This window comes from Anopheles merus, chromosome 3L, assembly GCF_017562075.2.
Source record: "Anopheles merus strain MAF chromosome 3L, AmerM5.1, whole genome shotgun sequence".
In the NCBI taxonomy this organism is placed as follows: domain Eukaryota; kingdom Metazoa; phylum Arthropoda; class Insecta; order Diptera; family Culicidae; genus Anopheles; species Anopheles merus.
The window spans coordinates 33,710,511-33,733,199 of NC_054085.1; the positions used below are offsets into that span (position 1 = coordinate 33,710,511).

General features: G+C 46.4%; 2 protein-coding genes across 3 annotated transcripts in view; one reads left to right on the plus strand and one right to left on the minus strand.

Annotated features, from left to right (window-relative positions):
- The window catches only part of LOC121600356, a 131,304-nt gene extending 114,575 nt beyond the window's left edge, over positions 1-16,729 (minus strand). The window contains exons 1-2 of the mRNA XM_041928854.1: positions 16,359-16,729; positions 16,206-16,286 (exon numbers count right to left, since the gene is read on the minus strand). The gene's annotated coding sequence lies outside the window, so the exon portion shown is untranslated. The remainder of the gene's footprint in view (positions 1-16,205; positions 16,287-16,358) is intronic.
- On the plus strand, positions 13,977-22,652 carry LOC121600353 (chitin deacetylase 1). 2 transcript variants are annotated; one of them, XM_041928850.1, is made up of 5 exons: positions 13,977-14,295; positions 16,865-17,000; positions 18,148-18,260; positions 20,455-20,604; positions 20,697-22,652. In XM_041928850.1, the coding sequence occupies exons 1-5, from the start codon at positions 14,244-14,246 to the stop codon at positions 21,848-21,850; spliced, it is 1,605 nt and encodes a 534-aa protein (XP_041784784.1). In that variant the 5' UTR covers positions 13,977-14,243; the 3' UTR covers positions 21,851-22,652. The 2 variants fall into 2 exon arrangements, with proteins under 2 accessions (XP_041784784.1, XP_041784783.1); XM_041928849.1 differs by lacking the exon at positions 18,148-18,260 and adding an exon at positions 17,476-17,606 and having other exon boundaries at positions 13,978-14,295; positions 20,697-22,650.
- Positions 22,653-22,689: the final 37 nt, after the last annotated feature.

Sequence of the window (22,689 nt, forward strand, 5' to 3'; positions counted from 1 at the left end):
ATGGACAAGTTAAAAGAATCCTCCCTATTATTGCATACGTCATCTGTAAACATAAAATAGCCCCTCAAATTCTTGTCCATTTTCAATAATTCATTGGCTCATTTTTTGTATAAATTCTTAATTATTATTTTTCATAATAGTGATGTTTTTGTCACAATAGAAATCTCAATTGAATATAAAACAGTTAGCTACCACTACCAACACTAACCATTCCCATAGTGCTGTACAGTCAACGGTGTACCACGATCTCATCGCATGTAATAGGCATGCAAAAGTTCCGTGCCTCGAGCGCACATGAGAGCCGAGGGGCATGTGAGCCAGTGGTAGACGAGAAGACGAGGGGAGGGGGAGGGTCTTTTTTATGGTCGAGATCGTAACAGCCGCGCGCTGACCGGAGCTTCCTTCTCCGGTATTTTTAAACTTATTTGTAGCGCCACTTTGGTGCATCGTCGTAAAATAAGACTAAAAAATAAAATCCACAAATCCACTCTTCCGCGCGTGAGCACAGCGGGCCGGCCGGCCGAGCACAATGAACATTAACGTCCTCGAACGGAGAAGAAGGGGGGTTGGTGGGGGTTTGTGTATGGAACTGCACTCCGAAATGGTGCTCCTCTCACCAACGCTTCTCGGTTGCCTTTTTCACCTTCGGCCAAAAATCGACAGCCCACCATTTCCTTGACATTTGCCGAATAATAAGCTGCCTTCCCGTCTGCCTGAGGTGTTGCGGACGGTGGCTTTTTATACGGTGTTTCCTTTTTGCTAGCCAATTTTTTTGTTTTTTTTTTTTTGCATTATTTTGCGGATGCGGATAACGGGTTTTCGGGTAAAGGTGTGAGAAATGCAGAAAAAGCAAAGGAGTGCACACACAGTACGATTGTTTTGCTCTGCGAAATTTACATATTCACTCACCGAAATAGTTCAGCGCGGACTGATAGAGCAAACAGTTTTATAGGGAATTTGTAGTGCTTCCGTATTACATTGAGCGTTTGGTGTTTTGGTTTAAGTCGATAAAGAAACCAAAACCTCAATAATAAAAACTATAACACGCAACTTTAATCCGTTCCTATTTTGGTTGTCTCTTAAATAATAAAGCTTCTTTTGATTGTGGTTAATTTAAATGACTCGATTATTTTAACGATTTAATCTCCTTCTCTTTGTCTAATATCCTTCCATTTTAATCAAGAATATAATGGACCGACTATCTACGCATCTATTCTTTGCTACCCTTCTACCGAACTAGTCAATCCACCAGACCGGAGCGGTGAAAAGAGATTAGACGCCTTTTGTCTAAAATCTCCACCCTTTTCAGATTGCTTTGCTTAAGGGCAAACGGACAGGCAACTATCACCGTCCACGCCATCATCTGTGAAGTCTGTCCTGAGGGGAGCAGCCGTTTCGCCCATGCTCAACAGCTTTCAATCATCGTTCAGGCGACCTGCTCACTAGTGGGCTGAATGTCAATTAACGCTAGCTTCCCTTTCCAAGGCGCCTCCATCAAAAGACTAGGACGTCGTGGGTCACTCTACTTTCTTCTAGCTTCACCAGAAGCACCTTCAATCTCAAAGCTCAATGTGTCCGAGCTAGTCGATTCCCTTCCCAAACTGTGCCCAATATGTGAACCACCGGGCAGCATGAATGTGTGATAACATAACATTTGGCAACACCAAAGACCCGAAATGTGTGGAAGAAAAAGGAACAGCACAAAAAAAAGCAAGCTCAAACACGCATCGGCTACAAACAGAGCGTAACTTATTTCATGGTCACTTGAAATGGGCTAATCATATGAGTTGTGTATATTTTTTTCCTCTTCTTCTGTTTGGTTTGACGGGGATGTGCGTGGATTGTGTGGATTTCTTTGCTGCATGTCTGTATCCCCGTCAACTTTAAATTGTTTTTTTTTGCAGGTTTTGGCTTTTGGATTTATAAATCTCCATCTCCATCTCTCTCACACACACACAAACTTCTTTCTCCAATCTGGCAGACGCCAGGCAATTGCGAAAGGGTGGGGAGGAGGTGTCCCGCCCAATGCCTTTAGCAGTGCGGTCCAGAGGTATTAGAGGTGGTTGCCTTTTTCGGCAGGCCCGCAGGAACGCTGCAAAACAATCGACGACCGACACCAACTTCAATTCAAAATCCCACCTGGAACGTGTCAGGCAATATTTAACGGTTGACAGTTGCCTGCCCACGGAGCGAAGCGGATGATTGCTGGGGGCCGTGCACTACGCCTCAAACACTCTCCGCCATAAAAGGGCAGACAGTGACATTGTTTACCGTACCCACTGTGACGAAAGAAAGCCCGTCCAAACAGCCACACGCATTGGATGAAAGAATGCTGCTACGCGGTTGAAAAACAAATCGACCTGTTCTACTGGGTTTGGGGAGAGTAAGCTTGCGACAGAACCGAACCGAAGTGTGCATGAGTCATTGTTTTCAAAATTTCACGGAACTGCGTTACAGAATTTCATAACACTGCAGCCGAGTTTTAATCGCGTAAATCAAATGTAACACGCATGTTTCATTAGCTAACGCACGAGTAATTGAAAGAACTTTCTCAACCCCAAAACCAGCTTCTAGGACTTCCTGCCGGTACCAGAACAATGCTTCGTTAGGTTCGGCTAACGCAAGACGCATCGAGAACGCAGTGGAGGCCGATTTTTGGAAGTACGTGCTCGTTAACCTCGCTCACGATTTATGCTGCCAACGTGGCCAGAATGGCCGAGTGGAAAACTTTCTGTATGCGCTGCGCGACGAAAGGTTCGTCGCCTGCAAAAGTCGCGCAAGTCGTAGCGGGCGTTGAAGTCTTTTGTACATTATTTCTCCTACATTCACTACAACCACCGCCGCCGTTTGCATCCTTCCATGCACGTGCCGCGAATGTGTAAAATGCTTTAACCATTTAGCCACGGCAGCACGGAGGAGAAAGAAGATATGATGGTAATTTCGTAGCCACTTTATTTCTCTTAGCCGCGTGTTGTGATGTATGTGTGTGTGTGTGTTTCGATTTTGACCAGAGTTCATTCACATTTACCCTGACCGGATGAAACCGGTGAAGAAATGTAGTATTGTATTGAATGGAAAAATGGAGCTTTTTGTTATGCTGCATTAAGTGTTCTGTTTCAGATCGCATTAAACTTCATGGCAGCAGCATTTCAGCTTGTTTTTTTTCTATTCTCGCGAGAGAAGATCGTACAAATTGTGATCAATCGAAAAAACATGCACCGAAACTGTACCTCCTCAATTAAAGCGAGAATCGGGGAGGAAACATCCGGTAGCAAAGCATTCGACCGAGCACGGTCCAAACCGTATCCAGTAGCACCGGCTTATGACAAATGATCATTGATCCGCACCCCTTTCCCTTTGTCCCAATCTGGACGCTCGGTTTCGCTCAGCTCCTGCAACTTTGCCCGCCACGACACGGAGGACCTTTGGCGGAGGTGCGAGACCGCAGCCGGCGGCTTTCTCATCGTCACCGCGGTGAAATTATCGATGCAGCAAGGCTGCCCGCGCGAGAGAACCCCAGCCGCGAAAGAAAAGGGAAAGTTATTTATTATTTTACATTTTCACGTTCACCCGCAACACCGCACACGGTCGCCGTTGGGGATGATGATAAAAAATAAACGCACAAACAAACCAGCCACACTCACACACGCGTACAAAGAAACCCCCAAAGCGAAGCGACTTGTTCGTGCAGGCGTTCGGTGGCCAAAAGGTGCATGAACGGAGGACAATAACCACAGCCGTCGCCACAAACTGCCAACTTTCGAGCCAATACCCCATCCGCTCGCACGGGAGAAAGGGAAGCCGGGAGCTGTGGTTCGTTCAATCGTATCGCGTATTGGGACCTCAGCCGCCCGGGCCCGGGTTGGTGTCAACAATGCGATGCGACGACAGCTAGCCGAACCATGATGGATGGCAGCTAAGAAAGAAAAAAATAAATAACGGGTGCTACACAACAAAAGCTACAATCCCTTCTTTTTTGACAATGCGGGCAAGATCGTCAATCAAGTGATAGCACAACACTGAAACTGGAAGGTAAGCATGGGGAAACAACCAACAGGATTGATTGCTAACCACTTCGATCATGATGATGATGATAATGTTAGCTGAAATATCATTCGTCTATAAGTATGCTTACGGTAGCATTACCGTTTACAAAATACTGGACTTTAACATTCAAACGGCATGTTTTTAATCTTAAAAATTGTTACACTATGTTAACATTCATCAATACCAATTATCAATTAACCCATAACCGACTTCAGAAGAAATATCTGAAATGAAATTTATAAGCATGTTTCGGCAAAAAGCCGAACAATAAAAAAAATTTAAATGGATACCTTATGATTGCCTTAAATCTAAGTCTAAGGGGCCTTTCACGATACTAGGCAGCATTTTGTATGGAATTTGACAGTTGGCGGCTGAAATCATGTCAACACTCCATACAAAACCACACACAAAACTAGCTCTGCGATTTTCAGCCTCAAAGTTTTTCGATTATTATTTTCGAATACTTGCTCAAAAAAATATCAAAACAAAATCGTGTTTTTGAAAGCTAAATACTCTTAATAATGTTAAGTAAAACAAATCTTTGTTTTGTCGAGATCTACTAGTCTAATATTAGAAAAAGGCAAAAAAAAGGAATGAAACCTGAATCCCAAAGGAACTCTGTCGATATTGTTCAATATCTTATCATTATAGATTGCTCGTTTCCTTTAAAGCTAAGTAATTATCTGAGGCTTTAATTTTTTACTCTAACGCACTTATTTTTCTCTGTAAGTCAAAGTTGTTTGTCTTTTGAACAATTTTTGTCTTTTTGCCATGATAATTTTACATGATGATGATAATAAAATAAAGCCATTGATGTGCTATAGAGCAACAGTAAAAAAACTGATGCCTCAGAGACAAAAATGGTTACATACTTTCAAAACTTAGTGCCTTACAGGCAAAAATATATAAATTAGTACTAAAATTTAGTGCCCACGACTGCATAAAACTAAAATGCACTCATTAAGACGCTGTACTTCGACGTGCTCCTCTTACTGAGCTTTTAAAAAATAAATAAAACCTCAAAAGATCATACTGGCATGCTTTCTCGAGACAAATGCAGCATTTGTATTTCATGTGCTACTAACAGCATCTTCAAGTCAAAACCACTCAACCCATTTGAAGGATTTCATACTGGTACTGGGGATTTCTTAAACACCAATGGCAGATATGCACACACACACACACACACACACACACACACACACACACACCCAATCAACAATTTCAGAGAAATCATAAAGGTTCTGACTCAGCGGAATTTCTCGCCGACCTGGGTGCATGGGCCACATTTCATTGGCCGACACCGCCGCCACAGTAAGCGTCGCGGAGGGGGAGTCGTCACCGTGCCCGCGCCGTCATCATCCCGGCGCACGCTCGGGGTGCCGGTTTCGTTCCGCTGCCAGAGTGGAAATCCTTGGCATCAATTCGGTTTTTAGAATAAAGTTCTGCGCGCAGGCGCAGGCTGGCTGGGTGTAAGCATCCTCCGCGCATGCGTGCGTGTAATGCAAACGCCAAAGCCCAGCGCATCGAACCCTTAGTCACCCATCGCTCTTTCTGGCGGCGTGTGAATCATGGACATGCGTTGACACCGTTTCGGGGGGTTGGAAAATTTAACGACTAGCGCTACAAACGGTGGTGAAAATCCCAAACGCTCAAGGATGCAAACTGATAAATGATGGCAGAAGGATTGAACGGTCGGCGATTCAAGGTTTACCGGTATCGATTGTGCCCATCCAGTTGCAGTGCGTACGTAGAACCGAAAGTGGAACTGATGCGTTGGAATTTCCACCCCCTCCCCCCTCTCTTTTTGCCCATTGTGATCGACCTTGTCACGCGTTGCGTTGCGGGCAGGCATTCGGATTGTAAACGATACTGGTTATCGCCTGGGGCGATGGTGGAAATCACAGTCATACGTTATGACACGCTGCATCAGTTGTTGATGCTGATTGCCAGCGTCGAAAATAGTCCACCCCGGCATCGGTGTACTGCTGTTAAACATCCTCACAATTTCAACATTAGGCGTAAACACCTGTCCTTGCGATCCTTTTTATGCTACCAGTCCCGATCTGCTTCCTGTTTCTGGCAAAACTCCGTTCTCCTCTGTGTGCCCCCGGTCCTTCCGCTCAACTGGATTTTCGATCCGTGCGGTGCTCCAGTTGTTGGCCTTGATCTTTATTTTGCGGACCGTGGCGGGAAGCCACTCTGCCGAGAAACAGCGCGCGGAAAGCCAAAAAGACGGACGACTTTTCAACACGCGCTCCGCACGCCCGGCTGTTTTTAGCCGACACGCCTTGGGATGCGTCGGACGCGTCGTTCCTCAGTGCGAACCGTACTGGACAAGGGGGTGGGTGGAATATACAGACGTGGTTTCAGACATGGTATTTGTGCTGCTGCTGCTTGTGTTGAATTCATATTTTACGAAATTCTTGAATAAATTTCATGAATCATCCGATATGCATACATTAGGAGCCGTTATCAGTGCAAAGCAATAAACACACACACACATACCTACACACGTTGGGAGGACGAGACAGGCAAAAAATATAAGTCACCCATAAATAGATAGGCAGGAAGGAGGACGGAGCTGCTACCGTGCGGCATAAAGGCACGGCTATCAAATCGAGATAACCGTAAAACCTGGCTCGAAACCCGCTTCAGAAGATGCGTTCGCTTCACATTTGGGAGTGGTTGCTATGCTGGCGAAATGTTAAGCAAAACAAAACAAAACAAAAACTCTGCAAAAAACACACGCGCCCAATGTTGCAAACTAGGCGAGGCCGGGGCATGCAGCATTGGAGCAAAGTCTGCTTAGCACGTCGGCTAGTGTTGCAATTATTTCTGGCAGTGGTGGCACAGAGACAGGACCGACCGAGTAAAGGTGTCATGATTTAGGATTTCGGTTTTTCATAAGCGCGCTGCCATTTGACCGCCCAATTTGTGCGGTGACAGGCGCATTGATTGAATTGACTTGTTAGGAAATGTGTTGAATATTCATTTCTTGCGATGGGTTATTTTTATGTTACCTAGATACTACTAGACCCCGTAGTAGATGAGGATGAGAGAGAGAGAGGGAGAGGGATATGAAAAACAGGTTAGACGTATGGATGTATAATTTAAATGAAACTTGTACATGGATCTAAAAATAAATGGCTTTAAATGAGGTAAAAATGCAGCAATAAATCTATTTCAATAGGTACATTTTCACAGCCCATTTCTTTGTGAGCGAATATTTTCCCGTCCACCAGTCACATGTGTGAAAACAAGATTCGTCAATTATCGTAATTTAACAAAATAAATCAAATCAATGCGGGTTCCAGTAGTATTGCTATTGGAATATTGCTATTGGAATGCTCGAAAAAGATTCATCAAAAGCTGATAGAATTACCCTACGTCAGTGAAAAAGTATGTTTAACAGATATTTTCTCGCAGAAGATGGGTGGTGAAAACGAGGGTACTGAGAAGCTGCAAATTGTATGTTAAAACGATCAGTTTTACAAGCAAAAATGCTCGGAATAGAACAAAAAAGATGCAGAGAATAAGAAGATTTTTGGAAAAAAACATGGAAAACATACGTTTAGATAACACACGAAGAAAAAAAAAACTAGGATCTACCCAAATAAATAACGAAGATATATGTGTGGGGCAGAGCATGGAGTTGCTAATTCAAGAAATCGCCTTTTTTATTGCAGGAATTTACAGAATGCTTTAAAAGAGCATATTAGAGTAAAAACACAGAGCACAGTGCATGTTGTTGAAGTCGTTTGAACTGATCTATTGGTTGGTTACCGTAGTTTTTCGAGCTCGAATCACGATTTATTCATCGTATCCCATAAATTTGTTGGATCATTCTCACAATTTATTGGAGCCGTCCCATCGTAAATCAATACAAATGATCCAAAAAATCTGAGAAACGCCCGACACATTGTGGGAATGATCGAAAAGCCCCTGTTAGGCCTGTAAGATCCATGAATAGAACACGAATATTAGGTAAGTTCTTAAACCATTGTTTACATTTTTGCTTCTTGACAAAAGACATTTTTTGTAAGTTTAAAATATTAGTCATTTAGTCGATTGATACCACACGAATGTGAATTTCGACGACACGTTATCGTCTAAAACGGACTACGTGTGGCACTTAACGGTCGTCGTATAAGCCTGTTTCGGTATCTAGAACATCTTGGCACAATAAGACAAGAATCAGAGCACCGAAAGAAGACTCGGTACCAAATGGCCGAAAACCCTGAGCGACTTGAGGGTTCAAAGGAAGCCAGCAAATGAAGACCTAGAGACAGAAGTGGCTACATTGGCTGCGTTAGTTAGGCTCCCTGCTGCGTCCTATCGAAGTTTTCTAGACTAACATGATGTAAAAGCTCTACTTCAGCTCTAGCTCTACCGCGTAACTGACGAAAGGCAGCTCGCATAGTCGTAGATTTATTTTTGTAAGAAAGCTCAAATAATTACCTTTCAAAGGATGTTAATAAATAGAAGTTTTCTCTATTCCTTTTTCTACAGTTAGCTCCATTTGTTTTATGCAAACGTGATCAAAAGATAATGGCAGAACACATCTTCAAATCAAAAAGATTTGAGATTTGAGACGCCACCGAATGTAAAGAGTAGGCAATCCGGCAGGAAGCAGCTCGCGCACAGTCGCATAATCATCCGTTCTTAATTTAATTGTTTAGCAGCGACGGTACAGTGACTCGTACGCTAACACCCATTTGATCCGCCGGTGCATTACAAAACCGTGCACCGGGCAGCATCGCGCATACAATCTAATGAGGCCCACCGCTCAGGTTGCGCGTCATGCTACTACCCCCAACCTATCAGTTCCACGTGGTGATTGAAAATACGCGTTATGCGTTATGATTGAGCCCGCCACCTTTATGCAAGATGGATGTTTGCAATTAAAGTCCGTCCAAATTGATATGCTAAAAGCTAGGCATTTCAATTATCACCGGGGCCTGCAATCTGCACACAAAGTCATCCCACACCCGTCGCACTCATCTTGTCTTCTTCTCCGCCCTGCTCCTCGCTGCAATTAAGCACCCTTTCGCGCTCAAAAGCTCACACGCGCGAGAGGGCGAGAGAGAAATGGAAAGAAAATAGAAGAATTAAGAAAATAAGTGGCCACCAACACTAACACCAACACCACAACCGCACCTGCCTCGGTACTGACTGACTTATGTTTCCTTGTTTTTTTTTTTTTGGTTTTGTATTTCTTTCGCCTGTCTTTTTATCACTCGCAAGGCAAAGGCACGCAATACTGCACACACACACACACAATACATGCGGACGTGTGCATTGATAAGACCAACCGGTCCGAACGCCGGGGCAACCTTACGTAACCCCGAGCCCGAGCCCGCTGGGAAACGCAATGTCCCCCCCCCCCCCCCAAGGGAGGCATAGTTCATGCGGCTCGTTCGCATGCGGCTCGTTCGCATGCGGCTCGCACTGGCTACGGTCAGGAAGTGGTGGTAATGTCTCACACGGCACGCCACGGATGGTCAGGTTACTCAATACGGCATTAATTACTACCCACACGATGCAAATCAGATTTTCTCATCGCCCAAACACGGGAGGGAGGACACGATGCCAAACTTCCTACCGTGGTTGTTTCTTCGACCCCGTCAAGAGAGGATGGCCCACACGGCGCAACCAACCAGCACGCGCCTGCTCCGGGGCTGCTGCTGCTGCTGCTTCGTTTAGGGGAGTGCGCACCACACACACACACGTCCGGGGATCCGGATCGGTGCCGAGCGAGATGCATCGCCGATCGAAATCGATCTCGGTGACCGATCTCGCGCCTGAACAGGATGCGCGCGCGACCGAGCGGTTTATGTAATGTGGAAATCGTGATGGTTTCGAATAATCACGAATTAATCACGGGCAGTTTTGAGCGGCAGGAAGAAAAAAAAAGCGGAAAGGAAGAGAAGCCGATAAGACGGGGAGGGAGGGGAGGTAGAAAAGGGAGGGAAAAAGCATGCCAATCTGCATTCCAATGGTCAGCGGACGTCGGTGCAATTGTACAAAATATTCATTCCATTTCTGTCGGGGTTCATCGCTGTCCCGGTATTGAAGTCTTTTGAACAGAGATTGTACGAAACGTTTATACTGTTTATATGTGGCTGTGCGTTGCATAATGCGACGTAATAGCATTAAATTCAACCTTAACACTGTATTAGAATCCTCCGATGTAAATCCTGCCTGTGAGCACTCAGTTTATTTAAACCTTGTACCGATTCCTACACATTAACATTTGCATACTGGCGATAACCATCGTAATATTTACCTCAATAGCCTGTGGCAATGAACTGGATTAACATGCTGTTCCAAAAAAAAAACTTTCCCTGTAGCAATGTAGCAATTTCGCATCTCGACGAACTTGCGCGAGGGGAACGCAACAAAACACGGGACAGGCAAAACCGTAACTCGAGATGACATCAGTTTGTTGGTGGCGCAGAGCGACTGTCGAAACAAGCAATAGCAATACAAAGTTCATGCACCACCAGCACGCAGCAGTACCCATTTTCGGTTCCTCCAAATGACCTCAAATTGAACCCATTTACCCAAAATTGTCCATCCCACTGTGTGCGTGCTTCGCCGCCTTTTCTGTCTTCATCCTCCAAGCGTCCCAAGCGTCCCCGTCAGCTCCTCTCATTATGCGCCTCCTTTGACAGGGTGAAACCAGCCGGGAAGCTGTTTTGCGTTGATATTTTTAGCCTACAGTCCATCTGCATTTTATGGTCACTAATGTGTGTTCGATCGATCGATTGGCGGGTGGGTAAGGTGCGTGTAAAGGGGAAACAAGTCAACAAAAAAAAAAGGAACCGTTGTCCCCGTTCCGAATGCGAAGGAACTGTGAGTAGTTTTCGCTTCAGACGGCACATTGCGAAAGACTTGTATGCATATTAAGGTTCCACAGGATATTCCAAACTTTGCTCTCATCAAACGATCAGGAACGAGAACAGGAAAATCCCAATCCGTTGTTACTTCAAAAATAACTTCACCACTTGAACGTTCCAACATTCGCGAACAGTCAATAATCGATTTGTTACGTGGCAGCAAAAAAAACAAGGGGAAAATATCCTGTCACGAATCGAGTGACTTGCCTTGCCTAGGTCAACCCGTTCCCGTTGTTGCTTCATAATGATTTTGCACAGCAAAAAAAAACAAAAAATTGGAATAAATCCAACCCAAAAGCTGATACGCGCGCACAGACGAAGAAGCTCATCTGCCGTTGATTATGCAATCGCTCATATTCCAGCCAAATCTGTTTGAGTGTTAATTGTGCGATCTCGAACAGATTTCAACGAATGCACACTCGATTAAAGTTTATTCCACAAGGCCACATCACTTACATCATGGCTGGAATTCCCACAATTCTTTCTGGCGTCTGTTCTGAAGACGCTTCAGTTCCTCTTTGTTGACCACTTACTCTTGAGATGGCTGCGGATAAATGCGGTTAGCGTAGAGGTGGTTAGAGGCTACCCTGTTGTCACAATTTTTGAACGATTGATTCGCTTGAGGGCACTCATCAAGAAGCTTTTGCATTCTCCCACCCACCGCGCAATCGTACACACTCTGTGCCACTCACTGTGCCACCGAAACCGATCGTACACTCACGCAACCTCACGACCTCAGATAGTCTCCTTCCTTCCACCCCCTTCAACCGTGTGCACCACAGTTGATCAAGCGTGTTCGTTTGATTTATTTTACGTAAAGCGGAAAAGAAAGCTCGTAAAATTTTGCCACAGGAACTGTTGGTGTGGGCAGCACAATAAATAAGAATGTTTAGCTGCAAGGATTGGAAAGTGAGTTTACGGTTGCTTCCGTGCCTTTTATTTATTTACCGTGCCTTTTATACTGGCAACAATTAATTTGGCAATCGCTGACCTTTTTTCTAAATTGACGCCATTTATAAATCATTTGTTGACGTTAGACGTTGGGGTAGAGTTTAAAAATGTAATTTTAGAAAATCGAACTGGCCATACATATAAAAGTAGAACAAATCCAAATAACTCCAAATAGCCATTAAGTAAAAACAAACGCAACAAATAACACACAAATAAAAGCTAACAAAAGTAAAGGTACAAATCAGATTGAGAAAAAAAAACAAAACTTAAAAAAGACGTTGATTATTTTGCAAGTACCTTTGAAGGTTTAAAAAAAGAGAAGCAAAAGAATATGCCTCGTAACTGACCAAGTAAGATATAGTTGATGTCGCTAATCATTGACTCCAACTCGCCTATTTTTATCCCTAAGGCATTGATTTTTGACAGCGTGTCACAATTTTTGCCTCTATAACAACCATTTTTCACTGTGAGCCAATCAATTTATAAAATGTATAAAATGCAGCGTGATGTCTGACTACTGTGTAATGTAATGTAACGTAATGTCGGCGAAAAATTCATGCCTTAGAGTCCAAATTTTGTTGGTTGGTAAGACAAGATTTTAATGGTTTCAGACCAGCGATCGGCAGAGTAAGGTTCGCGAACCGCAGTGCGGCTCTATGATAACAAAATAGTGGATCTTAATAGTTCAAATATTTCATAGAACTTTAACACATTTTTGCTCTTGGTTGAACAGTTTGTATCTTCGCGTGAAACTTCGAACATTTTTGTAGAACTTGACACTTTCGGTCGCAAAGATTGCCGATCGCTGGTTTAGAACAATCAATCGAATTAAAAGCTTCTATAGTAAAATAGAAGAAGGTGCTTCAATTATACATTCTAATTAAACGATAAATCACGAGCCAGTATAGAGTATTCTATTACGTTTCGAAACAAGGAAACTAAAGACAACTAAAGCCCCTACCTGTCCAGATGTATCGGTGCTTCTTTCGGCGTACCCCAGGGCAGCAGCCTAAGGCCTGTGTTGTTACTGCTCTACATAAATGACTTGTGCAGGGTACTTCCGGAAAATAGTTGATGATGACAACCAGATCCGTCAAATCCGTGAGCCAGAGGTCCATCTTCGGTTGCATCGATAAATTGCGCCATAATCGCCATAATACACTCGCATCTACTAGGGCTCTTGTGCGGCTAGAGTCTATCCAACGGAAGGCAACGCGCTTCCCGTCTTCCCGCGATTGACCGCAACGTCTGGAATACAGGACTAGTATACTGGGAACGCAATTTGACTCGAGAGAGCTTTTGTAGTCAAACGAATAATAAACACTAAACTAAACGAAGCCCAGGCGTCGTATCTACAACCGCAGAAAGATCGGTACGTATGTATGAGTCCATGACAACGCATTACAGTTAATATGAGCAATGAAAAATTAACAAAGAATTTAAAAAAGCATAAAAACAGTACCAACTCATCTAGAACAAACTGGAACTCTCAGAACGTACTTTAACATTACACAATATTCCTAAACACTGCCAAGAAAAACTTGCATGAGCCAATACCATCGAAAGAATTTCAATAAGGAAAAAACAATAGCACCACCAAAAATCTGCTTGTGACTTGTCCAACGTCACCACTCACCCCGGGTCACTCAAAGCTCACGCGAGAGCGCAGTTTGAAAGCTGCGCGCTCTCGCGCACAACAATCGTACCATGATCCCTTCCACCCGACGCTGTGTGTGTGTGTGTGTGTGTGTGTGTGTGTGTGTGTGTGTGTTGTGCAGACAACCACTCGGCACATGGAAGTGGAAATGCTTTACACCCTCACCGTAGCTAAAGCGCTCACACCGTGCAGCCCCCACCAACGAAACCCACTCCGTACCATGGTGAGTGTCCTGGTGAGTGGTATTTCGAGCGCCGGGCCGCTTTTTTATGTCTTCGCTGCAGTGGTGTGAGGTGCGGTGTGGCCAAATCCCTTCCTCTCCCCCCCCCCTCCCCCCTGCACCAATCGTGCCGGGCGGACGGGGTTCGTTTGCCAGGTGAGAGGCGAAAACTGGCCCCACTATATAAGTAGTGGCCGGTGCGGGAAAGGACGGTTTTAGTGCGCGCGCCCTGTCCACGAACCGACGTGTGTGCGCTAGAGTTACGTGCAACGTAGCGGCACCCCTGTGCAGCTGCTCAACAGACGAAGAAGAAGAAGAAGAAGTAGTAAAAGAAACCGGCCACACCCTCAGGCCTTTGGACAGCACCCCCCGCCCCAATTCGAGTGGTGCGTTCTGCTCTACCCGCGTTCCGCGTGTGCCCGGTGTGTTTGCAAACCCCGTGGCGGCCCAAAACCAGTGTGTTAAAATGGCCAAAGTGATCAAACTGTTCGGTTTGCTGTGTTTAGTGGTGACGATCGGTAAGCAAAACACATTCCCGCCCCAACAGACCAAAGAAAAAAAACAAAAGCAGGGCGTTCAGTACAGGATTCCGAGTTCTTCTTCAGAAGCAGAGTTCGAACGAGCGTTACAAGTTCAAACATGTTGTCAACCCGGAAACGGAAACACGGTGAATTGGTACAGAAAGGCAGAACGGTCGGCAAAACAAGTCGCAATTTGGGGTGGGAGGAGGGTTCCACGCCATTCGGGCGCATCAATTGAAACACTGCACCTGAGCTTCCTGAGTGGTTTTGTGAGCATTTGAGCTAAAGTTCAACAGCGCGCGCGCGTGTGTGTCTGTGTTTGTGTGTTTGTGTTTGTCTCTTTTTTTGACGATTTTGACGAATCTTTAACCTTCCCAAAAGACGCACTCAGGCGAAGAACTTCCTAACAGCACTTCCAAGTACCGGGTGACGATCGAATTGCAGCACCTAGAAGTAAGCCCTGACGACTTTACCCGCAAGGGTTGGGCTCTGTTGCGCTGTTTTTTTTCTCTTTGCGTCATACCTTTACGGGTACTTGGAGGCCAATTTACTTTACCGCCCTGAAGCATTCCCATTCCTTTTTGTTGCTGTAACCATGATCGGCACCGTTGCGCGTACCGCGTACCTTGCGGGGTTGCGTGGTTTGCACCAAGAGCGCGTGCATGAGGAGCAGTGCATCCAGTGCAAACTGCAGCTGCCACCGCTTTCGGGTGTGCAATTTGCCAAAGTGGAGAGAGAAGGGGAAAGAACCGGCACAAAACCCGAAGCCGAAAGAGCCATCATATTGTCCACTGTCCCTCATCGCACCCTCCCTACCCTTCTAGCGCCCAGCAGGCAAACCGGCCCCGCAAAACCGGCACTGGGGATGGAGGAAGAACTGGTGCTTCTCTCGATCTTTCTCTCTCTTTGTATCTCTCTTTCTCTCTCTTTGTATCTCTCTCCCTCTTTCTCTGGCTGTCTCTCTGTGTCTCTCTCTTTCTCTTCCTTTCTTTCTCTCTCTCTTTCTATCTCTTTCTCTCTTTTACTCTTTACTCTCTCTTTTCTCTGTCTGTCTCTCTGTGTCTCTCTCTTTTTCTTTCTCTCTGCCTCTCTCTTTCTCTCTGTCTCTCTATTTCTCTCTCTCTATTTCTCTCTCTCTCTTTCTCTCTGTCCCTCTCTCTCTTTTTCTGTTTAGTTATCTCTCTTCTTCTATCTCTATCTCTCTCTGTTTCTTCTTATGTCTCTCCTTCTCTCTCTCTCTCTTTCATTCATTCATTTACGTCGTTTTTCGTTCGCCGCTGCTTCTTCGCGAAGCACACCATGCGAAGAAATCAATCTTCAATCGCAAATCAGGACTGGCAAGCGACACGCATTTACATAATACCACCCCCCCCCCCCCCCACCCCTCCCATTGGTCCTTTCCCCCCATGCTCACTTGTTTCTACCCTCAAACAGATTATGTGGGTTGGCAAGATTATCAACAAAATGGATGCTGTTGCGTAACGGCATGTTTGCTGCGAGCCCGAGATGGAGGTTCGATGATACCAAAGAATCTGGTCGGCCGGCACCAAACCGATGTCCGATTGGAGTCGGGTCGGGCCGCGAATGCTCGCTAACGGTGATTCTAATCTTGCATGTTAAGCGAAGCTAATAAAAGTTCGCCGGTCCAGCAGCAGGTTCTTTTGACCTTGACCTTGAACGGTCCACTGGAATTGGGTGGACTGCCAAACTCCACGCGGTGGCGCGTGCCAGCACACAACGGGAGCTTGGGAAGTTTTGATTAATGATGTAGCTTCGCCGGTCGCTGGTAACGATGCCGGAGGTTGATGATGCTTAGACATTGATGCGTTAGAATTAAGAGAGAGAGAGAGAGAGAGAGAGAGAGAGAGAGAGAAAAACCCCCTCTATAATTGTGTCAGTCGACTTACCGGTCGATGAAGGCCCACGGGTAGAATCGAGATCGTGATCGTACCTTGACATATCCTGTGACACCGTGACCCAGCGAGGAGCTAGAACAGAACGCATCGATTAACATCTCGTGCTAGACAGCCCCAATCCGCCATCTTTCAATCGCTACTCACCCCACACCTGATAATCACACTGCACAGCTACACAGTGTTACGCACGTCACTGTCTTACAACCACAGCCCACGCCACGCTAAAAGTAATAAATTTCACTTTCATCGACCAAACCCGTCCGAGCGATGTGATAATGCGACGCAGCGACGACGCACCAGCGCCATCTTGGATTGCGGGGTGCCGGTTGTCATCATGGCAACTTTCACACGCGCTCTCCTCGCCCGTCCTCACAGCCAACTCGAAAAACACGGCGCGTTACGAAACAGATTGCCTGCTTTACAAGCAAGCGCTTGTGTTGTGTATGTGTGTATGTGTGTGTGTCATTTTATGGCGATTGCCTAACCAACAAAATCAGCCTCACAGCATCGGTGAGCGCTCTGCAGCGACCATGTTTGTTCCGTTCGAACTGTTTGTTTTTTGCCTTGCCTTTCTCTTTGATTGTGCTGAACCTGGTGTTTTTCGTTTTTATTTAACACTTTCAATATTTTCTTCTTTTTCCACACTATAGCGGCCGAAGTTCGCGTCAAGCGTCAGGATGAGGACCTCGATCCGGACTCGATCAACGTGGAGGAGCTGTGCAAGGACCGGCCGGGCGATGAGTACTTCCGCCTGAGCACGGACGGTGACTGCCGAGAGGTGGTGAGGTAAGTGGATTCGGTCCAGCAAAGGAAACACAATCCCCCCCCCCCACACACACCCCCCGTTCGTCCGGAAATGTGACAAATCGCGCGCACAATCTTCCCTTGTATGTCTTCGCGCGGTTTCCGTTTCGGGTGTTTCGCAGCAGGCAACGAACCGCACTTTGCAGAAATGCGCCATTTTTGGTCGCAATTATCCGCGTTTTCCGTCTCTTGCCGAGCTGTCAAGAGCAATTAGCGTCTTTGGCAGCGTCGCGCTTTCCCGTAATGCGTAGTGTTACGCGTGTGATCGCTTGCACTTCCTGCTGCTCCCTCGAAACCAGCAAGCGACGAACCGGTGGCCCTTTCTTCCGGTTGCGCTTTTTACTTTTTGTGCGCAGTTTCCTTCAAAACCTTCCCCCCCCCCTTTTCCGGTATACTTATTCGCTTATTGTGCTTTTCACTTTGAAACGAAAAAAACGCCAATTTCGACGAAGAATAGGTGCGACGATGCGGGTGAAAACGGCATCACGCGGCTCGCCAAAGTGCGCTGCCCGACCGGGCTGTACTTTGACGTGCTGCGCCAAACGTGCGATTGGAAGACGAACGTGAAATCGTGCGACCTGCTAGGAAGTAAGTCCCCGGGACACGGACACACCCCCCAATCGAACCCCCTCTTCGGTTGCGGTGGGCGAAGGGGAGGTTGTGCATGCAACAACAAAAAAAAACTTCCTCCTCTTCACTCGCCCCACACCTGAACGGTTTCGGTGTCCGGGCCCGGTTTTTTTCTTTCCTGTGTTTATCTAACTGTGTTCTTTCTTTCTTCTTTATCTTTCTTTCAATTTGAATTACCCTTCCTTCCCGCCCCCCCCCTGCCCCCATCTTTCTGTTGCTCCATGCTGCACGAATGTAACGTCCCATCTTCCCATGCCCTGCCCATTCTCGTTGTGTGTTTTGCTTTCCAAAACCCGCTCCCCTTTCTTCAACCTTTTCCCGCTCATCAAACTACATCCGACGGACAACACCTCCCAATGGCGCCAACGTGCAATGCAATGCAATCCCTTCCTTTCTTCCCCGTGTGTGTGTGTCAATAACCGAATGCATCACTCCCACCCCCCCCCCCTCTTCATTCCTCGTCAACTGCAACATGCATGCGCGGGCCGCGTCACAATAGGTGTACACGGTCTGGACTGAAGCAAATCACTTGCCCGTCCGGATTGGCGTTCGACATTGAGAAACAGACTTGCGACTGGAAGGCAAAGGTTACCACGTGTGACAAGAAAGAGAGTAAGTGTGTGCCCGTACTCGCATTGTGTGCGCTTTCCTTTCGTTTTGTTGCTTTCACGGGCCTTAACAATGTACAGCGCTGTACAGGTGGGCTAAGGCGAGCTAGGGTGAGGCCGCGGTTTAAGGCCGCGCACGCTCAACAGCTCGAGTTTGGAAATCGCTTCTACCTGTACATAGGGAGGGAGAGAGAGAGAGAGAGAGAGCGAGAGAGAAGCGAGAGAAAGCGAGCGAGTTTGTGGGAGCAGCAGTCCCGCAGACGCGCTTGGAGCTAGTTTACACGGTTACACCCCAGGTAGAAGGTTGAAAGGCAGTGTAGACACCGGCAATGCACACGTGGTACAGGTTACGGTTCTAAACAACTTGGTTCCTGGTTTCAGGCACCGCCAAGTTACACTCAGAGCAGTTAGCTCCCCTGCGCCATCATTTCAATGGCACGGAGGAGTTCGTAGTCGCACTCAAGTCACAAGTCGCCCAAGCTACAGACAACAGGACACAAACACACACAGTACACATGAACAACATTACTAACAAATCATTGAGTAGGGTAAAAATTTGCTCAAAAAAAAACAAATAACGGTGATTGGTTACATTTGGCATTGAACTATTTTAGCATTCAAAAAGCTTCACACAGCACAACAACAACAAAACCCCCTGAAAGTATACTTTTCCGCATTGCAAACAGTTTGCTGGTTTATGGTGCGGAGTCTCGAGCCCGGTTTTATGGCATGGTACCATAATTTTACACTTTCGTCGCTTACGCTATCAAAATCGTATTAATATTGTTACCTGTTTACTTTAAAACGGGTTTTAAATTAAAATTTAAACTCATTTGATAGAAAATGGCAGTTAGAATCTGCACAGAATGATACAAATTTCCCTATTTTTTTTAAATTTCCGTCTAATTAACGTCCGTTATGTTTTGGCAATTCCAACCCCATTTTTGCAGGGTTTTCCAAGTCACTTTCAAATATTTTTTTTTTTTTTTTTTTTTTTCTTTGGCTCAACAACCGTTGTCGGTCAAGGCCTGCCTGCACCACTTGTGGGTTTGGCTTTCAGTGACTTATTGATTTCCCCCCATAGCAGGATAGTCAGTCCTACGTATGGCGGCACGGTCCATTTGGGGATTGAACCCATGACGGGCATGTTGTTCAGTCGCACGAGTTGACGACTGTACTACGAGACCGGCCAAACTTTCAAATATACACATAATTATTCACCATGTTTGCGTCATCATAAAATTTCAGTTCTTACATATGATTTTCAACACCACAAAGAACTGTCAAACTCAATCCAGCTTGAGTCGTGTTGAAAATCATGCTGAAGAAATTAAAAATTATTATGACGGAAATGAAATATCGGAAACCCTGTAATAGATAACCATACGACAAAATATTATTCTTGTTTTTTTGTCAAAATTATTCATTTTCCTTTGAATTTCTCTACTAACACATATAAAGTCTGATTCATTCGTCCGAACAACTCTTACTCCTCTTGTTCCTGAATTTACCCTTTTTCCCAAGCTATTTTCTTATTAACGTCCAAAAAAAAGTCCATTTCATTCATTTTTAACAAACGATTTACGTTGCTTAACAACATTAAGACTCATGAGACCAGAGCGACTAGTCTAGCAAAAACGAGTCAGATAGCAGCAGTAGCAAACGACAAGAAGGCATTAGTTATACTTTAAAAAAATGTTGATAAGCACAGCTCACCGTTGCCACAAACGGAAAACAATTTCACAATGGCTTGTAAAACCAATACAAGCGCACCGAAACACGCACACCTCAACAACACACATGCCATTACAATGTTGCGTTGGGGGTGGGTGTGAACACAATTGTAAATACAGTAAGCGCACAAACGCACACGACACGGTTAAACACAACAGCAAGATACGACACACCTTAGCGTCTGATCATTTCATCTCACGATCATACCCCGAACACACTTTTCAATTTTCACACCACCTTGTCTAATGCCTCTCTCTCTCTCACTTAAAAAAATATACTTTTACACTAACAACAAACATTCTTCAGAGCTATTTGTTTTCTCTCTCACACTAAAACACTTACTAAGTTATGGTAGTTTTGTTCACTAACTTATTACGGGTACTGGTACTGGAGGGAAGAAGAAGCATTTTCTGCTCGTTCTGCAGTTTTGTTCTACAATGTTTGCTACTCTTTCCCCCATTCAGAGCCACGCAAGGTTCTGCCGATCCTGAAGACGGACGAGCCGATCTGCCCGGAGGGCAAGCTGTCCTGCGGCAACGGCGAGTGCATCGACAAGGAGCTGTTCTGTAACGGCAAGCCCGACTGCAAGGACGAGTCGGACGAGAATGCGTGTAGTAAGTGGTCGTTCCGGTTCGCCTCCGGGAAGAATCTTTAGCACTCTCTTTAGGCTTATATTGAAACTATTCTAATTTCCTCCCACAATCAGCCGTTGAACTGGACCCGAACCGTGCGCCCGACTGTGACACGACGCAGTGCGTGCTGCCGGACTGTTTCTGCTCCGCCGACGGCACGCGCATCCCCGGCAACATCGAGCCGCAGCAGGTGCCGCAGATGATCACGATCACCTTCAACGGGGCGGTCAACGTCGACAATATCGATCTGTACGAGGACATCTTCAACGGGCAGCGCCAGAACCCGAACGGCTGCCAGATCCGGGGCACGTACTTCGTGTCGCACAAGTACACCAACTACTCGGCCGTGCAGGATCTGCACCGCAAGGGCCACGAGATCTCGGTGTTCTCGCTCACGCACAAGGACGATCCGACCTACTGGACGCAGGGCACGTACGACGACTGGCTGGCGGAGATGGCCGGCGCCCGGCTGATCGTGGAGCGGTTCGCCAACATTACCGACGGTTCGATCATCGGCGTGCGGGCGCCGTACCTGCGCGTCGGCGGCAACAAGCAGTTCGAGATGATGGCCGACCAGTTCTTCGTGTACGATGCGTCCATCACGGCGTCGCTCGGCCGCGTACCGATCTGGCCGTACACGCTGTACTTCCGCATGCCGCACAAGTGCAACGGCAACGCGCACAACTGCCCGTCCCGCTCGCACCCGGTCTGGGAGATGGTCATGAACGAGCTGGACCGGCGCGACGATCCGACGTTCGACGAGTCGCTGCCCGGTTGCCACATGGTCGACTCCTGCTCGAACATCCAGTCCGGCGAGCAGTTCGGACGTCTGCTGCGCCACAACTTCAACCGCCACTACAATACGAACCGGGCGCCGCTCGGTCTGCACTTCCACGCCTCCTGGCTCAAGTCGAAGAAGGAGTACCGCGAGGAGCTGATCAAGTTCATCGAGGAGATGCTCGGCCGCAACGATGTGTTCTTCGTCACCATGCTGCAGGTCATCCAGTGGATGCAGAACCCGACCGAGCTGAACGCGCTGCGCGACTTCCAGGAGTGGAAGGAGAAGTGCGACGTGAAGGGCCAGCCGTACTGCTCGCTCCCGAATGCCTGCCCGCTCACCACCCGCGAGCTGCCGGGCGAGACGCTGCGTCTGTTCACCTGCATGGAGTGCCCGAACAACTACCCGTGGATCCTCGATCCGACCGGTGACGGTTTCTCCAAGAAGTAGGCGGCCTTCACCCCCTAAGCAAGTGTGGCCGGTGAACTTTTTTCTCACCCTCACCCCCTGCATTACGAGGGGGGAATCTACTCTGTTGTAAATAATGAATCGCGGTTTTCAACCAACACACGTTTCCCTTGCGCGGGTCGTTTCTCGGCGGTGTGGCTTTTTAGACCACTGCTTTTGACTGCAACTGCTTTCTCGCACTTTCCACCACCACGGTGGTTCTGTTCGAACTCACTCTCCCTTTTTTTGTACGTTTTCTTCTATCCATCCTTGAAACACACATCGTGATATTTTGTTTGTTCTCGCCCTTCATCGTCTGGCGTACCTGGAGAGAGTAGGGGAGACGAACGCCCACACACACACACACAGGATGGTGGCGGACGGGCGGTCGTGCTCGCTTCCCATCGACCATCTTCATCCTTTCTTTCTTCCCTAAAACGGAGAGAAAGAACGGTTAAAAAAACATGTTGTAATTGAGTGTCTGTGAGCGTGTGCTCCCTCGAAGGGCACAAACACACACACAAAGCGCAGAAGAGTGAGAGAAAAAAGCGTAATTTGTACGGTACTGTTTTATAATAAAATATTAAAACAACACAAAAAAGGCAATTCTTTGCACGACCTGCGAGAGTGCGAGTTAACAGCGCGTTAACAAGCTCTCCCAGTGTCGGAAAGGGAATTATATATTTAAAAATGTTCGAAAAAAAAAACAATAAAAAATGATACTAAATACAAAAAAAAACCATTGCGTGTACCTTTTTTCTTTTTTTGTGCGGGGATTTTGTATGCGTTACTGATACGCTTTTCGCTTTCTTTCCACTCGGTTGTGATGGAGATTTGCATGT